Below are 15,797 nucleotides of genomic sequence, written 5' to 3'. Positions count from 1 at the left end.
ATTACAGAAAAAAGCATGGGCTATCCCAACATATGTAAATGGTTGAATGTCTGCTGTTGAAGATTTTTAGATTTGTTTGGGAAAATTTGAAATTACACCTGTAACTTATTCCCAATATACTCTGTTTGTAAATTAAAGGCATGAAACTGAGCAATGCTTACTGTGATCTGTTAAAAGGGAAGCCATGGCTCTTAAATGTTACATATAGAAGAGGGAAGTGGAGCAGAGTTCAGCTAGTTGCATAGGGGAGGGAAAAAACAACCCCTTCCAAAACCCTCTCTCCTGTATGTTACTGGAGCCCTGTTTTTCTTTGTAGCCACACTAAGTACCTTACAACATCCTCCTCTTAGCAACCGTGGGAGGTAGAGAGACAGCAACTGGCCCAAGGTCACCCGGCACACTTCCATGGCAGAGTGGAGATTTGAACCTAGGTCTCCCATATCCTAATCCAACACTGTAACCACTGCACCACACTTCTGCTATTAAACAGACTTGGAGTCCTTTACACCAGGTCACCCTAGAAGTAACAGGGCTGCTGTGCCTTGAAAATTTACTAGACAAAAACAATGAAAAGACCATGCAATTTTCAACAAACAAATGAATAAGTGTATTACAGTGTAGAATAATCAAACAAATTAAATGAAGTTACCATCCATGAATGGTGAAAAACCTTTTCGTCCAAAAACAGATGTTCTATAAATATAGTCCCATAAAGAGTACTTTCCTCCTTTCTTTCACTAGCCAATGGGATTTCTCTCTTTCTCAATTAGTGTCTCAATGAAATTTCTTACAAATGGAACGCCATAGCCTCCAGAAATCACAGAGCATAAGCTTCACCAGTATCTTTAGGCTGAAAAAGGACAGAGCTCTTGAGGAAGACACGAAACTGCTTATATTTGAATAGCGAGTCAGGCTCAGGGATACTTCTATTTGGAAGCTTGTCTCTTGTTCAAGAGAAGTCCCACTGGCTAGTGGAAAGCACTCTTTATGGGACTATATTTGTAGAATACCTGTTTTTGGACTGAAAAGGTTTTTCACCATTCATGGACAGTAACTTCATTTAATTTGTTTGCTTATTATGCACTGTAATACACTTATACATATGTTTGTTGAAAATTGCATGATCTTTTCAAATTTTTTTGTCTAGCTTGGAGACCATGGTGCCTTGTGTTTAGTTAGCTGAAAATTTACTAGCCAGTTTGGTGTAGTGGTTAAGTGAGAGAACTCTTATCCGGGAGAACCTGTTCAATTCCCTACTCCTCCACTTGCAGCTACTGGAATGGTCTTGGGTTAGCCATAGCTCTTGCAGAGTTGTCCTTGAAAGTGCAGCTTCTGTGAGAGCTCTCTCAGTCCCACCTATCTCACAAGGTGTCTGTTGTGGGGGAGGAAGGTAAAGGAGACTGTCAGCCTATAATATAGTGGGTTCAAAGCATTGCAGAGATGAGATGAGATCATAGTGAGGACAGCTCTTTATTAAGGAAACCATGGTCAAGGCTGCTCCCAACAAAGACTGACTAAGGGCCTGTGGGCCAAACCTATATACAACGCTAATCTCCTGTGCTAGCCTGCCATTGGTTCATTCGAACAGGCAGGGAGGGGTCTGTGATAGGTGCAGGGCGGGAGGTATTTGGATCCCACTACCCCAAGCTCTGCTTTCCTGGCTCCAGTGAGCCAGCAGGAAGTGGTACATATTTTAAGGCACATACATAACACAGCCACTCTGAGATTCAGAGTGAAGGGCGGCTTACAAATCCAATAGCTTCTTCTTCTTCTTCTAACTGCGGCTTTAGCTGTATGCCAGAAGAAACTTCATGAGCTTTTGTCTACCTGTCAGTTGTTAAAGCACAGAAAAATGAGGGGGAAACAGGGAAAGAGCCTGGAAAAGGTTACGTGCTTTTTAAAAACGCTGCTTTCCTTCACCGTCCCTGGAAAGCAAGGGCCGCTTCTTCAGGTCCCCCTTTCCCTTCCTTTGCGTGGAGGTAGGCCTACTCGAACCCGTCAGGCTTTAGGGCCTTCTCATTTGTGGGGAAAGCGAGCGGGCCTCCGGCTCTGCCTGCCGCCGAAGCTGCAAGGAGAAGCATGGCAGCCGCCGCAGGAGGTGGAGCTAAGCCCTGACCGGCGAGCATCAAAACAGAGGCACATTATTGAGGGGCCTGAATGAGCTTTTCCCCGGCCCCCCTCCTGCCGTCTCCTTTCGCTCGGCTTTGCTGGAGGGCTTGCGTGGGCTCGTCTGCTCAAACGCGGATCTCCATGCAGCCACCTGTCTGGTTTGTGTGAGAGGCAGAAAGGAGAACCCCTGCGGAGAGATCCCGTCGCCATGGAGTACATCAGGCTGCCCAAGGTTAGTACATGGCGAGGAAAAGAGACAGATGTTTGCTGTGACGAGGCGGTCAGGCAAAGATGGCTTTTGCAGGACTTTAATGTGTTAATGGGGGGGGGGGAGGCATTTCCTGGAGGGGCAGGTCTGGTTGAATGAATCCCTTTCTGTAAAATAAATCGAAATAGGAAGACAGATAGTTATCAATCCATTTATTCCCCCCCTCCTCAAAAAAAAAAAAAAAAAGCTTGCAATTGTTTCAATTAAATGGGGACATTCTTCATGTTGTCAGGAATGGCTTTATGCTTACTCATCCATTACTGGTAATAATGCAGCATCCATCTCGGAGAGAAGGGGAAAGGTGTCCTTTCCCCCTCTTCACCCCCATCATTTTGTTCTGCTGTTTTATTTTTGTGAAATTTAGTTAGACCCCTTCCCCCGTTTGTTAGAAGAACCACCCTAAACCTTGATAGTATAAAAACAGTCAGCGTATGATACATTTTCCATTCAAACAAAAACAAAACAGAAATCCGATTATAGTGGATCATTATTGTAGTGGTAAAGTTAATTTACTTGCTTTAGGTTATCTTTGTATTTATGTGATAGAAAATGTTTGTTGTTTAGACTGATTTTGAAATCTCTGTGGTGATTATTATTCATCATGATAACATGGGCTTAAAATAATGGCTTCTGGTACATATTACATCATTGCGCTTCTAGCTGCTGGACTGGAAGTGTGAAGGGAGCATACAATACTGTTCCCTGTATTTTTTTTAAACTTACTTTTTATTATGTTGGATCTCTTTTAAAGCTTTAGCAAGAAATTTTCTTTTTAAAACATTTTTTCGTGTGTCTGTGGGTACTGGTAAGTATTGTGAGACTATCCCTACCTAATCTCAAAAACAGTAACCATATGGAAGGTGGAAACATTCTTTTAAAAAAATTAGTAAAGAAAAAATATTTTAGGAAATGGATGTAGTTAGGGTTATGAAAATTCTGGCCTCTATGGGTTTATTTGAGTGAGCAGAGGATCTATTATTTTGTGTTTAATGTAGCACCTAGCAGTATTAATCTATCTTTTAACAAGTTTCTAGCCCTCATGCTTTTTTTTAAAATTTGGAAATATTCCTTTGAGCTTTTCTTTTGTTATTTTCCCTTCCTTCTCAAACAGTTTCAAACTAGTTGCCAACTTGAATTATTCAAGCAAGATACAAATATAAATTTATCTGCTAGTCTTTTGTGTTTGTAAAGAATACATGATGTAACACATTTTGTATGGAAAAATGGGTTTGAATCATGCAATAAGCTAGCGTTCTGGGGTTGTTAACACAATTTGCTGTCTTTATTTTTATTTTATATTTTATTTATTTTATATTAAGATTTATACCCCGCCCTTCTCACCTAGGTGTCTCAGGGCGGCTTACAACACAATAATTAAAACAATTTCAGTTTAAACAATTAAAATACCATTAAACCATAATTTAGTAAAAACAAGATAGAGTGTCTTTCCTGGCATCTGCTGATAGAAGCAGGCCACATATAGGCAAAAGCATTAGCAAAGTGTGCAAATGGTGGAATGGAATGAGAGAGTTTCACAGCCAGTATAGCACATCTTGCGTACCACCATGCATGGACAAACACCTAGTAAAACAAAGAAGCAGAATGAAAGGTGGACACTTCCTCTGTAGTACCATTTTGACTCTTGGAGACATGAAGGACCAGGAATGTCAGAGGTTATAGGATGGGGTCCCTAGAGCAGGCAGGAGATGTGAGTTGCTGACCAGCCCCTTTTGGGTTCTGGAATCTCTAAAGATGAGATGCTGGACTGAAGACCCCCAAAAGGCTGTAGTACACATGAGGGCCTACATCCCCAGCAAGGTCTCTCTTCTTCTCCCAGAGGGAAAAATAATTCAGCATCAGGGAATTTCTTACATTCAGCTTCAACTGTGTGTGCGTCATTCATAAAAGCAAGCTCTTGCGCTTAACAGACATAACCCATCAACTCCACCCGCTTCAACTAATACTGTCAGGCTACACCCACTTCACCTTTATTGAAATGTTAAACCCTGAGGCAGCTAGACTACTAGCATTCCAAGGACTGAAGTCTGCCATATTCCTAGCTCAGAAGACCATCTCCCCAGGCCCAGGAAGGGTCTGAGCTCTGTAGATTACAGAGAGCCCAAGGCTTGCTCTCTGCTCTCCTTCTTGTCTCTTTCTTGCAGCCAACTAACCCCTCCCTACTTGTTCCCGCTGGGGCCTTTTGTCCACCTCCTCCTGGCTGCACCCAGTTCTTGACTACCCAGCTTCCTCCTGTGGAGGTCCTTTCTCCCCTGGAGATGTCTACACCAGAGGAGGCCTTTACCCCAAGGAGGGCAGTGTTCTCTGTCATTTCATCTGCCTGCTCCTTAGTCACCCATGGAGGCATACCTTGTTCTTCTCTCTGTTCCATAGCTGCATTGCTATTCCCCTTGAGGGTGCCCTCATGCTTCACCCCCTTTCCTGCCAGGGAGTATGGCAGCTTACCTTTTCAGACCCTAAGAACAAAAATGTCATCTTGGGGTGCAGCAGTTCACAAGGGATGCCATCCCATAAGTTGCTGCATGAGTGGGTTACCAGTGCTCACTGAGCCATGTGTGGCTAGGAGCCATGTTTTTGTTACAGTTCCCACTTCTGAGGAGATATGCTAATTTAAAAAAGAAGGTGGCTTTTCCATTTGGCATTGATAAATCTTCTGCTGTACTTCTTTTCCAGCCCCAGGACAACCATAAAGGCAGCCAGAGTTAAAACTTCAGACTCTCTTTCCAGTTAGTAGCAGAGGAGGAGGAGGCATTCCAAGGAAAGTGAGCAACATGACCTATGACCATAGCAGATGCCTCCAGGATGCAATTCCTTGTTCTGCTTTTAGATTGTCATTACCTGATCCTTTTGCTGTTTGGCTTGTGTGATTTCTAAACTTAACTGCCTCCCCTTCTCAGCTTCTTCATGGTACTCAGAAAAGCAGTGGAGAAGGAAGGCATGGTGGGAAATATGCCAGCTGGCTGGAAAGAGATGCTGGTGATGTGCAGTATTAGGAGGGGGAGGCTGCTGCCGTGCTGTCTTCTACCCAGAGAATTGCCCCCCCCCACTAGTGGAGGGCTGATTTGCTTACACTTCTTCATCTTTCTCCTTTTCCTCCACCTCTTCTTCCTCCTCCTCAGAGCCCCACTCACCTCCCAGAACACAGAGCTCTTTTATGGTTCACTCTGCCTGACTGCTGGTGCTAGGCCAGTTTTATTTATGTATTTGTTTATTTATGGTCTGATTTTCTCACCGTGACTCAGTGGGTTACAAAATAATTTTAAAAATGCAAGCAGACAATATATAACATCCATAAATGACACAATAGGACTAGGATTACAAAATTAGAAAGCTTGTTAAAATATTTTGGCAGTAATTTGAGCAGGCAATTGGGTGTGGGAGGGACAGAGCTGGATATTTTTTTTTTGTTTATACTGTTAATGAAAAATAAGTGGTGGCAAGGGTGGTATTTGATTTTAAATGGAAAGCTGAACAATGTCCAGAATTGACAGACTGGAAAAGCACATTAACTGAGTACGCGACAATAGCAAAACTAGCATCTTATCTGCATAATAGACAGAATTAAGAATTTCAAGAAAAAATGAATGTATTTTTTATTATATAGCTCAAAGCTAGGGTTGAATGGTCAAAGTACAGAATGATCAAGAGGCAGAATTAGGTAATATATATTTGTAAGGATAAAATGGTAGATATGGAATATGGAAGAAAAAAGAATATAGATTTTTTAAAAGTGAAAATTTAGAGTATGTACAAGTAATTTTATGCAATTTAGTAAGTTCTGCTTGACAGCTGTAATAAATAGAAAATGAGTAGTTATAATATAATAGATGATAGTTGATCATGAATGATGGTCTGTATCTTCCCTTCATAAAAGCACTTCATAAAAAACATTTCTGTTTCCCGTTCCATTCCTTGGAACAAGGTAAATGTGGGAGCCGTCCTGACCTCCCCAATTCCACAAGGAGGGAGGACCAACAAAGAATAGTTACAGTAGGTGTGGGCAGCTGTTGATCACCCCCATTTTCAGGGTGACTTCTTCAGCAGACTTTGCTCAGATAAATGAAGCTGTTGCAACAGAACATAGCAGGAGAGGTAGTCCTGCAGATAGGTGAGTCCAAGGTTATGAAGGGCTGTGCAGGTGATAACCACTATCATGTATTTAATTTGGTGACTAATTAGTTACCAAAGGAATGAATGCAGAATAGCTATAATTTGCATACTGTACTTGGCTCCTGCCCCTGACTGGACAGCCCAAGCTAGCCTGATCTCATCAGATCTCAGAAGCTAAGTAAGTTGGCCCTGGCTAGTATCCGGGTGGGAGACCTCCATGGAATACCAGGATAGTGATGCTGAGGCAGGCAATGGCAAACCACCTCTGAATATCTCTTGCCTTTAAAACCCTACGGGGTCTCCAGTTGTGACATGATGGCATTCTATACCATCTTTAAGCTTCTAAGAGTGTCTTCAGGTAGGAAGTCAAGTTAATTAGAGAAATACATAGTGATAGTCAATAACTACAGCCCATTAATGTGCTTTAGAAAGTAAAAATCCCGGGGAAGCAGCCAGAAATTGAAACATCTCCTGAGTGACATAATCAAGCATTGCAAAAAAAAAAGGGGGGAGGGGAGAGACCTTTTTAGATTTTTACCACTTTGGAAATAATTGCACTAACTTATAAAAGAGGGAGCCAATGGTGGCAAAAAGCAGAATGATACCAAAGACATGGATGAGACCTTTTGTTTGAATTGCAGGTTGTTAATCCAAGAGATATGTTAAACCTTCCATTTATATAAGTGCTGCCATGATTTGGCAGCAAAGCTATTTAATTTCATTTTCAATGAATGGGCCAAATTCTTCCCTAGTGTACCATGTCTATGATACAGTAATATCAAGAGTACTTTGGATATTCTGTTTGCTAATGTAACTTTCTGGAGTGGCTGAAATTGCTTTAACAATCTAGGTTTTTCATATGAACAAAAGCATTTTAATGCTGTGTGCTGCAGCAGCTAGAATTCAGGATATATATCACAATTAGGATTTTCTACAATTCAAAAATGATCCTGCTGAAAATTGAATGTTTTCATCTGTCATGAAGTTAGACTGAAATGAGGCCAACCAGTGGGATCCCCATGAGCTTTTCTATGCTATCTAAATTCAGGGTTGGGTCTAAATTAAGGGATGCCACTTGGTTACTCTGAAGTGTTTGGGGCAATATGTCACTCAATAGCAGATATTTCTGGTTGATGCTGATTTTCTAAATTCAGTTCAATCTTGGTTTCAATGTTGTTTGGGGACTGAGTTGTGTGTGGGGGAAAGGGGTATAAACATGTAGTTTATTTTGAATGTCTGAGTGACTTTGACACATTGACCATGATATAGTTCTGGTTTGCCTGACTGTTGGAGGCATGAGGAGGCACTGTGTTTCACTGGTTCCACTGCCACCTTGGAAGCTGTTTCCAAAAGGTACTCTATGGAACTGATGCTGCAGTTGTCCACAGGACTCTCTCTTATTCCTTCTGTCATTTATATGAAACCACTGGGAGAAGTTCTTCAGAGACTTGGAGTATATGTCATGAATGTGCACCTTTCCCCAATTTGTTCCTCCTTGTCATCTAATTCAGTCATAGCTGCAGATGTTCTGGTCAGGTCATGGGTTTGTTGAGGGCTAATAAAGTGAAACTCAGTGCAGATAATATGAAGATTAGAAGTATTCAGCCACATCTGGATGGGGTTGCTGTTCTGCATCCATATTTGTGCAGTGGATGCATGAGTTTGTGACATCCGCAGTTATAAATATATCGGGGTGTTAGTTCAAGCAAGGCTTGTGCTTGAGAACCTGAAAAGTAGCTGTAACAGATCTAAAAAATCCTGTAGTTTGACTGATGCTGAGTCAGGTCCTAGTCTCTAATATAACCATAGTTGTCCTCACTTGATATACAATGTGTTAAAGGAGTATATTTAGTGATGCAAAAATGCCACATGGATTCAAAGCTCTCAGAAATCTACAAAGTCAACAAATGATAATGTGATAATTGCACAATTATCTGGCAGGCTACCAACCAAGTGCTGCCTTAAATTTTGTTTATCAGCCTCACTAAGATCAACACACACGCTGGAGCCACATACGACAGTCACTGTGATGCAGTTATTAGAGTGTCGGTTGGGACCTGGAAGCTTGGGCCATGAAACTCACTCAGTACTCTTGAGCTAGTCACACTCTCTCAGGCTAATTTACCTCACAATGGTATTATAAGGATAAAATTGCAGAGGGGAAAACCAGAACAGTGCCATGAGTCCCTTAGAAGAAGGGATGAATAAAAATGTGATAGATAAACCTAGATTAGCACTGTGGAGAATCAGGTGCTGTGGAAAATAGCTTCTGGATAGCTCAGTATGTGTGTGAAGAGGCCTACAGTATGTTTTTCATTCAGGCTGTTTCTGTACTCATCCATATAGTTCAGCATGTGTACACTGGATTTCTCAATATGCATACAAGATGAATGATCCATTCTTCCTGAGGAGACTTCCAGAGCTTCTGGGTAAATGCTAATAATAGCCTTTTTATATCCTCGTGGGTACGTCCGCTTCCAATGTTTGCATCTCAAGGGAATAAACATGAGTGTGTGCAGAACAGCAGCTATAAATCCGAAAAAAACAATAGTCATGTAGCTTCTGAAGCTTTCATAGAGAAGACTACCTCAAGAGTATTTGCTATAACATATTTCTTGAAAATAGCTTTGAAAAAAAATTAGTATGTTAAAGTGTGAGAGGTGGCACTGGACTGTGTTCAGTTTTCTAAAGACAAATCTGGATTTAGCATGCTGTTCTTGAGCAATAATTAATTTTCCTATCTGTTCTGTGAACCAGCGCCACAGATCCTGTCGCATGAAGACAATCTGAACTAGGGGATGGTGATCCTATATCTAGTTAATCCTCACTGATCTCAATGGAATTAGAGTGTGTGCTGGAATGTGTTCTAAGTTGCAAGGGGTTTTATGTCCTTTGTTTGACACACGTTTAGGGTAAATCTAGTGATAAAAACCCCTTTTGCCCTTGAAGAAAAGTGTGCTAGATGTTTTCTTAGACCGAAAAGTGCAAATGAACTGTTCATTGAGGGATCAGTTTCTGTGATTATTAGAGCCAAACTGACTAGTAATCAAACATCTCTAATAATATCAAATAGCTGTGTGTGGTGTGTAAAATAATGTGTCAGATGGATCCCACTAATGTTTACAGTACTGAAAATGGGAGATATTGTTTATGAATATGCAGGTGACCGTGTCCTAAAAGGATGAACAGTACAGTCTTAAGCAGAGTTACAATGGGCTTAGAACAGGGGTGTCAAATGTCTGGCCCATTCCATGTTTTCCTTGCAAGTTTGTCTGTGCTGCAGTGTGTTTCACTTCCCAGGGTTCCTATGGCCAGTTGTTGCTTCCTGGAGTTGTGTCCTTCCAAATAAAGGGTTGATGCTTTGAGCCAGCTTGTCTCTGCTGAATGGATATGAAGACTGTTGCCTAGTGAGTACTCTGCCCTGGGAACCCACAGCCAAAGGGGGATATTACACTGGAAAGCCGTTGCCAATCTGAGTAGATGGTGGGGCGGGGGGAGGGGAAGGAGAGAAGCTTGCAATGCCCAGCCATTTCTTATTTTTCTAGATAAAGCATTTTATATTTTTAGTTTCTGCTGTGATCCTTGTGCTTTTTCTCAATGTTTTATTTTAAAAGTTGCCAAATGCTACTATTCTACCATCGTTCAATTTTAAACAAAATACTGCAAGACTTTTAAGCATGCTTGTATTTTAAGTTAAAAAAAATCTTTGTGTTTGTCTATGTCTTTTATAAAGTTTATATCTCTGCTACCTGGCATTATACTTCATGACATGCATGGCCGGCCCCACAAAGTCCCATTTATGTCAGATCCATCCCTTGTAACAAATGAGTGTGACACCCCTGGCTTAGAAGGAAGTACTTAGGAGTGCCCTGAAAGTTGCAGACCATGCCACCCAAAACCATGCAACCAAGATAGATGTTCACACCCAACTTTAATAGCAAGTCTTCACACTAGATTGTATTGTAGCTGTGTGCTATCCACCATCCTAGTCTGAATCCTCTGTTCTCTTCACTATTTCCATTCTTGATAAACAAACTTCTAGTTCTGTAAACGGTTGTACAAAAACCCCCCTTTTGGTTGAAAAGACACTCAAAAGTTGGAAGGATCATCTGTTTCCACTGAAACTGTGTTAAAGGGAAGCTTCAGTTCTTTTATCAGATTTCCTGTGGTCCAAAACTGTAGCGAACGATTACTGTTATGGACACTCATTTACAGAGTTCCCATTGTCCTACTTTTTGCATTTCACGCTAGAAAAAAAAAATCTCATAATTGGTCTCTTCCATCTCATAGCTTTTCACAGTTAGAAGCGTGAGTCTAACCATGTGAGCTTGAGGTCATTTAAGGAAAAGGACAGCATGAATTTGCCTGTTGGATTCCAATTGCATTCCAGCTGTGTTCCCTTTGCTCATCACTCATCGCCTTGGCTGAGGACAGATAATTTTTCCTCCTAATTTTTTCTCCTGAAGTTAATATGAGTAGGGAATTTTCCATTGGTCTCACTTTGTAAAGACTTGAGTCCAAGTAGCTGGTTTTCTTCTCACTTTAATCAGATGTGTAAATCCTATTTACCAGATGCGTAATCCCATTTACCCAACCTGGAAGGTTGGCTGCAACTGATTTCAACTACTCTGCTGCCGTATGGCCAACTATCATGTCTTGAAACCACTAACTGTTGTTAAAAAATAATTTTGTAGCTTTCCTCTTGCAAAATCTGTGTCTTGGCTAAAGACTGAACTAGCTGTTACAAGCCAACGAATGTTTAACATCCAGCAATAACTCTGATGCATTCATGCTTCTAAGAGAGTCAGTTTGGTGTAGTAGAGAGCCAGTTTGGTGTAGTGGTTAAGTGCGTGGACTCTTATCTGGGAGAACCAGGTTTGATTCCTCACTCCTCCACTTGCAGCTGCTGGAATGGCCTTGGGTCAGCCATAGCTCTCACAGAGTTGTTCTTGAAAGGGCAGCTGCTGTGAGAGCCCTCTCAGCCCTACGCACCTCACAGGGTGTCTGTTGTGAGGGGAGAAGATATAGAAGATTGTAAGCTGCTGAGTCTTTGATTCAGAGAGAAGGTTGGGGAATAAATCTACAATTCTTCTTCTAAGTTCTGTAAGTTCTCCCACTATAAAAAAGGAAAAGGTAGTCCCCTGTGCAAGTACCAGTCATTTCCGACTCGGGGGTGATGTCACATCACAATGTTTTCATGGCAGAATTTTTTACGGGCTGGTTTGCCATTGCATTCCCCAGTCATCTACACTTCCCCCCCCCCCCCAGTAAGCTGGGTACTCATTTTACTGACCTTGGAAGGATGGAAGGCTGAGTCAACCTTGAGCCGGCTACCTGAACACAGCTTCTGCTGGGATCGAACTCAGGTCGTGAGCAGAGAGCTTCGACTGCAGTACTGCGGCTTTATCACCCTGTGCCACGGGGCTGCTTTCTCCCACTACAGCAGGTGTCTTTTTTTTGGGGGGGGGGTCTTATTTCTAATTTAAGTCACATTAACTTGGTTTCTCCTGCAATTCAGCCTGTGTGTACATCAGAAAATGCATCTGAGAAAATATAGGCTGTAGTTTTCAAAAGTTTGTGCTACAATTAAACCATGTTGATGGATTAAGCCATGGCATTTTTCTGCTTGGTGAAAAAGTAAGCCTAAAAGCACAATTGGGAAATAAGTGGGAGTATGTGGAGATTGGTTTTTGTGCCTGAAAGTGGCATTTCAGAAAGTGTGATTTTTGAAAGAACAGAGTACTCTACAAAAGAATTCTCTCTTGGCAAAGATCTTGCTGTGAAAAGGAGGACAATTGTGTTGCATACTGCTTGTCTGATGGTATTTTTAAAAGTGGTGGTTACCATGGAAAAAGGGGCAAATGGTTTCAGGTTTATATGACCTTCCCCTATTGCCAAAATGATGGCCTCTTTTTTTGGAGGGGTGTGCAGCAGGTGAGCTGTTTTGCAAAAAGCAAATCCCTGTTTCAGTGAAGGCATATAGACTGTTAATTTCAGCCTGTTTTATTCTCCCTCAGTTGTGTAGGTGCCCTGTTTCCACACTGTCTGGTGCTGTTGGTCAGTCAAAAGTTTAAAGGCTGGCTGCTGAGAAGAGATCTGTGCAGGAGCTGTCCACAGAATCAGGAACTTGGAAAGTAGGTAATTGTGGTCCTGTAGGGTTGGAACCTGCTCAGTTGTATATCTGCCCAGATTGATCATGAGCCAATCTTATGGAATCATGAACCAATGAGACTCATAGGTGGCCCCATTCTTCCCACTGCTTGACTGGAAGCCCTAATCCTAAGGAGAGCCAGGTAACAGGATACCTTAGGTTGCCAGGCATACATTCCTCCTTCTGGTTCAGGTTCTGCTTTGGCCAGTTGTCTTTTTTTATTGCTGGGCTTCCAGAAAGGACTAAAGGAGCTGTGCAGGCTTGCAGATCCAACTGGGAGATTCCCTTTTCTTCCTCTCTGTTGGTCTCCTAGGTGGAGTCTTCTGCTGCATGTTGAGGTTGGAGCTCCTCTCTGAGGCCCTGATGTACTTGGAGCCTTGAGTGGAGTGCTGGAGGATCTCTGTTGAAGAATCCTTCTGGGAGAAGCAAAAGGTTCTATCCCTCTCTAATTCTGATCCAAGGCAGGTTCTGACTCTGTGTTATATTAAAACTGAACAAAACTTCCATATTTATTTCTTAGTAAACCTTTCTGCCAAAGATGTATATGTGTGTATAAAGGCACCTATCTCCCTATAAATTAGCAAAAATATACCAAGGGGCTATTTGGGGCTAGCAATGACAAATCATGTTGAATTCCTATTTGTGAATTTGTCCTTAATGCCATAACATCTGCAAGGCTAATTTTTGCTTAGAATTGGAAGAACAACATATCTCGAAGAAAGAGGATTGGATAAATTAGTAGAATGTATTTGTCTTTGTAAACGAACTTTTCTACTACACGACCAAATGTCTGATAAATTTGGAAAATGGAATGCTTTCCTGTCTAGAATGAGAAATTAATTTTGAGCTTGTATAATTGATGTTTTATAATAGCTTGTATTTCAGAACTTTGTAGTTTGTAATAGTTTTATTTCTATATTTTAAAAACTGAAAATAAAACTTTCAAAATCATCTTTATTCTTGACTGAGAAATGAGTATCACTGTTATGTATGGAAAGCATGAGAGAGAGAGATGAATTTAGCATAGTATATTCTACAAAGGTAGTTCTCATTACTTCAGATTCATCAGGGAGCCACGAAATTCTTTTTGTGTGGTCATTGTTATTAATAAGACTCTATGAAAGTGAATAGAATTTGTATCTTTTTTTTCCGTTAAGAGTATTTCTCTTTGCAAGTATTGCATATTTTTATGATCTCTGGGAGAAAAGGCTAACTACTATCCACCTGGAAACTGTAGCTGTGCAAAAGAAGGACTGTCACAAAAACAATAGGCATTCAGTATTTTGAAACTAAACCCATTGCAATGGCTGACTCGTTTAATGATAAGAAGAATGTGCTTTCCAGTCGCAACAGACTCATGGTGATTCCTTCCACAGGGAGAATCAGGCATGATATGAGCAGAGGTGGTTTGCAGTTGCCAGGACTTTTTTTGTAGCAGGAGCTCCTTTGCATATTAGGGCACACACCTCTGATGTAGCCAATCCTCTAGGAGCTCACAGGGCTCTTCTTACAGGGTCTACTGTAAACACCAGGAGGATTGGTTACATCAGGGAGGTGTGGCCTAATATGCAAAGGAATTCTTGCTTCAAAAAAAGCCCTGGCAGTCACCTTCTTCTGTGTAGCAACCTGTGTCTTCCTCAGCCATCGCCCATCCAGGTACCCTCTGTGACTGACCCTGCTTGGCTCCCAAGCCCCAACAAGCTCAGCTAAGTTGGGCAGTGGGGCTGTTGACTATTTTAATAAGCAGGACGCATATTTAAAGACTCATGATGTGTTGGAAGATCAAACAAGATACCAAATTTCACCATATGTTTACATAGCTCTCTATCTCTCTGTTCTGAAGTCAGCCCAAGTAATAATTTGGCCCATTCTTTCCCTAACTATAACATGCTTTTCTTAAATGACCTCCCAGCTAACTTGTTCAAAAGGGCAGTGTTCAAGTTTATTCTCTGAGTAAAAGTGCTTAACATCTGTTTGCAATTTTGCATACTGTTTAAACTTCTATTTTTGTCTCCCTGCCCCCACTCCAAGCAATGGTGGGCTTAAAATAGAATTTTTGCATCTACTTTATTATACCATGTAAGGGGTTGCAGTAATTCTTTGGCTATTCCTTTATGCTTCTTTTAGACTACAGCATCCAAGATTTACTAGGAAAAAAATAAACCATGGTGGACAGACACAGTTTTAAATAGATCCTTTTGTCACTGATAATTTATTGAGCAGGTTATCGCTTTTTGATGGGCTTGATGCTCATTAATCTGAACTCTAATATCTCATCCTCGCTAGTATCATTATGTTCCCAGTGTGTAAGAAAATACAGTGCTCTCAGTTTTGAAGATGAGAACTATCTAATGTATTTTCATACCTTACAAAGCTAGCCCATCCAAAGCATTTGGCTTTTAATGAACATGGGTGCCTTCCAGACAGGCATGAAGAGGAACTGTGTGCTGGATTTTCATTTCGGTGATTATCAGTACCATCCTAAGAACACTACCCTGGGCATAAACCCCACTGGATAAAACGGGAATTGCTTCCAAGTAGACAAGCTTAGATTGCTCCCTGTGTGATACATCAAGTTACTCTCAATTGTAGGGTTGCCATTTGCCCTTCTTTTTGTGTCATGATCTGCTCCATCCAACCAAGGCTGATAAAAAGCGGCTAACTAGAGCCTACTTATGGTGGATTCACACAACTGTTACTGGCCATTTGAAAATATTGTATTTTGAGGTACCTTTTCTTCTGTGGAAGTCCTGGGTACATAAACATGCCCTTATTAGGCTTGTCTCTAGTCTGAATTCTATATCACCTTCACCTATAATATTTATTTATTTAGAAAATTTCTGTGTGCTGTCCCTCTAGAAAACCTGCTCTGGAATGTTGTATGTTTTTATGTGACTAGTATCATAGGACTGAGGCTCAAGATTTCATTGACAGACTAATTAACTAAAGTTTAAGGTGACTTATCAGTGACAGAAATTTTAATTGCTTCGAGACATTTAAATAGGGACAGCTATAGGGTAAGAGCACACTTTTCCAGTTTTGTGGCTATTTTGGTTCTGGTGTGGTACTGTGCTAGAATAAAACAAGCTGTTGTTCATTGTAAGACTGAAAGCCCATCTTTTAGATTTTCTATTACATTCT

General features: G+C 41.2%; 1 protein-coding gene across 1 annotated transcript in view; it reads left to right on the top strand.

Moving 5' to 3' along the window:
• The first annotated feature begins 1,683 nt into the window (after window positions 1-1,683).
• Window positions 1,684-15,797, top strand: part of MTMR7 (myotubularin related protein 7) — a 47,724-nt gene continuing 33,610 nt past the window's right edge. The window contains exon 1 of the mRNA XM_060246412.1: window positions 1,684-2,341. Coding sequence (XP_060102395.1) covers window positions 2,318-2,341 — 24 coding nt within the window. The 5' untranslated portion in view covers window positions 1,684-2,317. The remainder of the gene's footprint in view (window positions 2,342-15,797) is intronic.

The sequence above is a fragment of the Heteronotia binoei genome, chromosome 9 (genome assembly GCF_032191835.1).
Source record: "Heteronotia binoei isolate CCM8104 ecotype False Entrance Well chromosome 9, APGP_CSIRO_Hbin_v1, whole genome shotgun sequence".
In the NCBI taxonomy this organism is placed as follows: domain Eukaryota; kingdom Metazoa; phylum Chordata; class Lepidosauria; order Squamata; family Gekkonidae; genus Heteronotia; species Heteronotia binoei.
The sequence above is the reverse complement of the archived record's forward strand: the minus strand, read 5'-3'. Positions and strand labels throughout refer to the sequence as shown.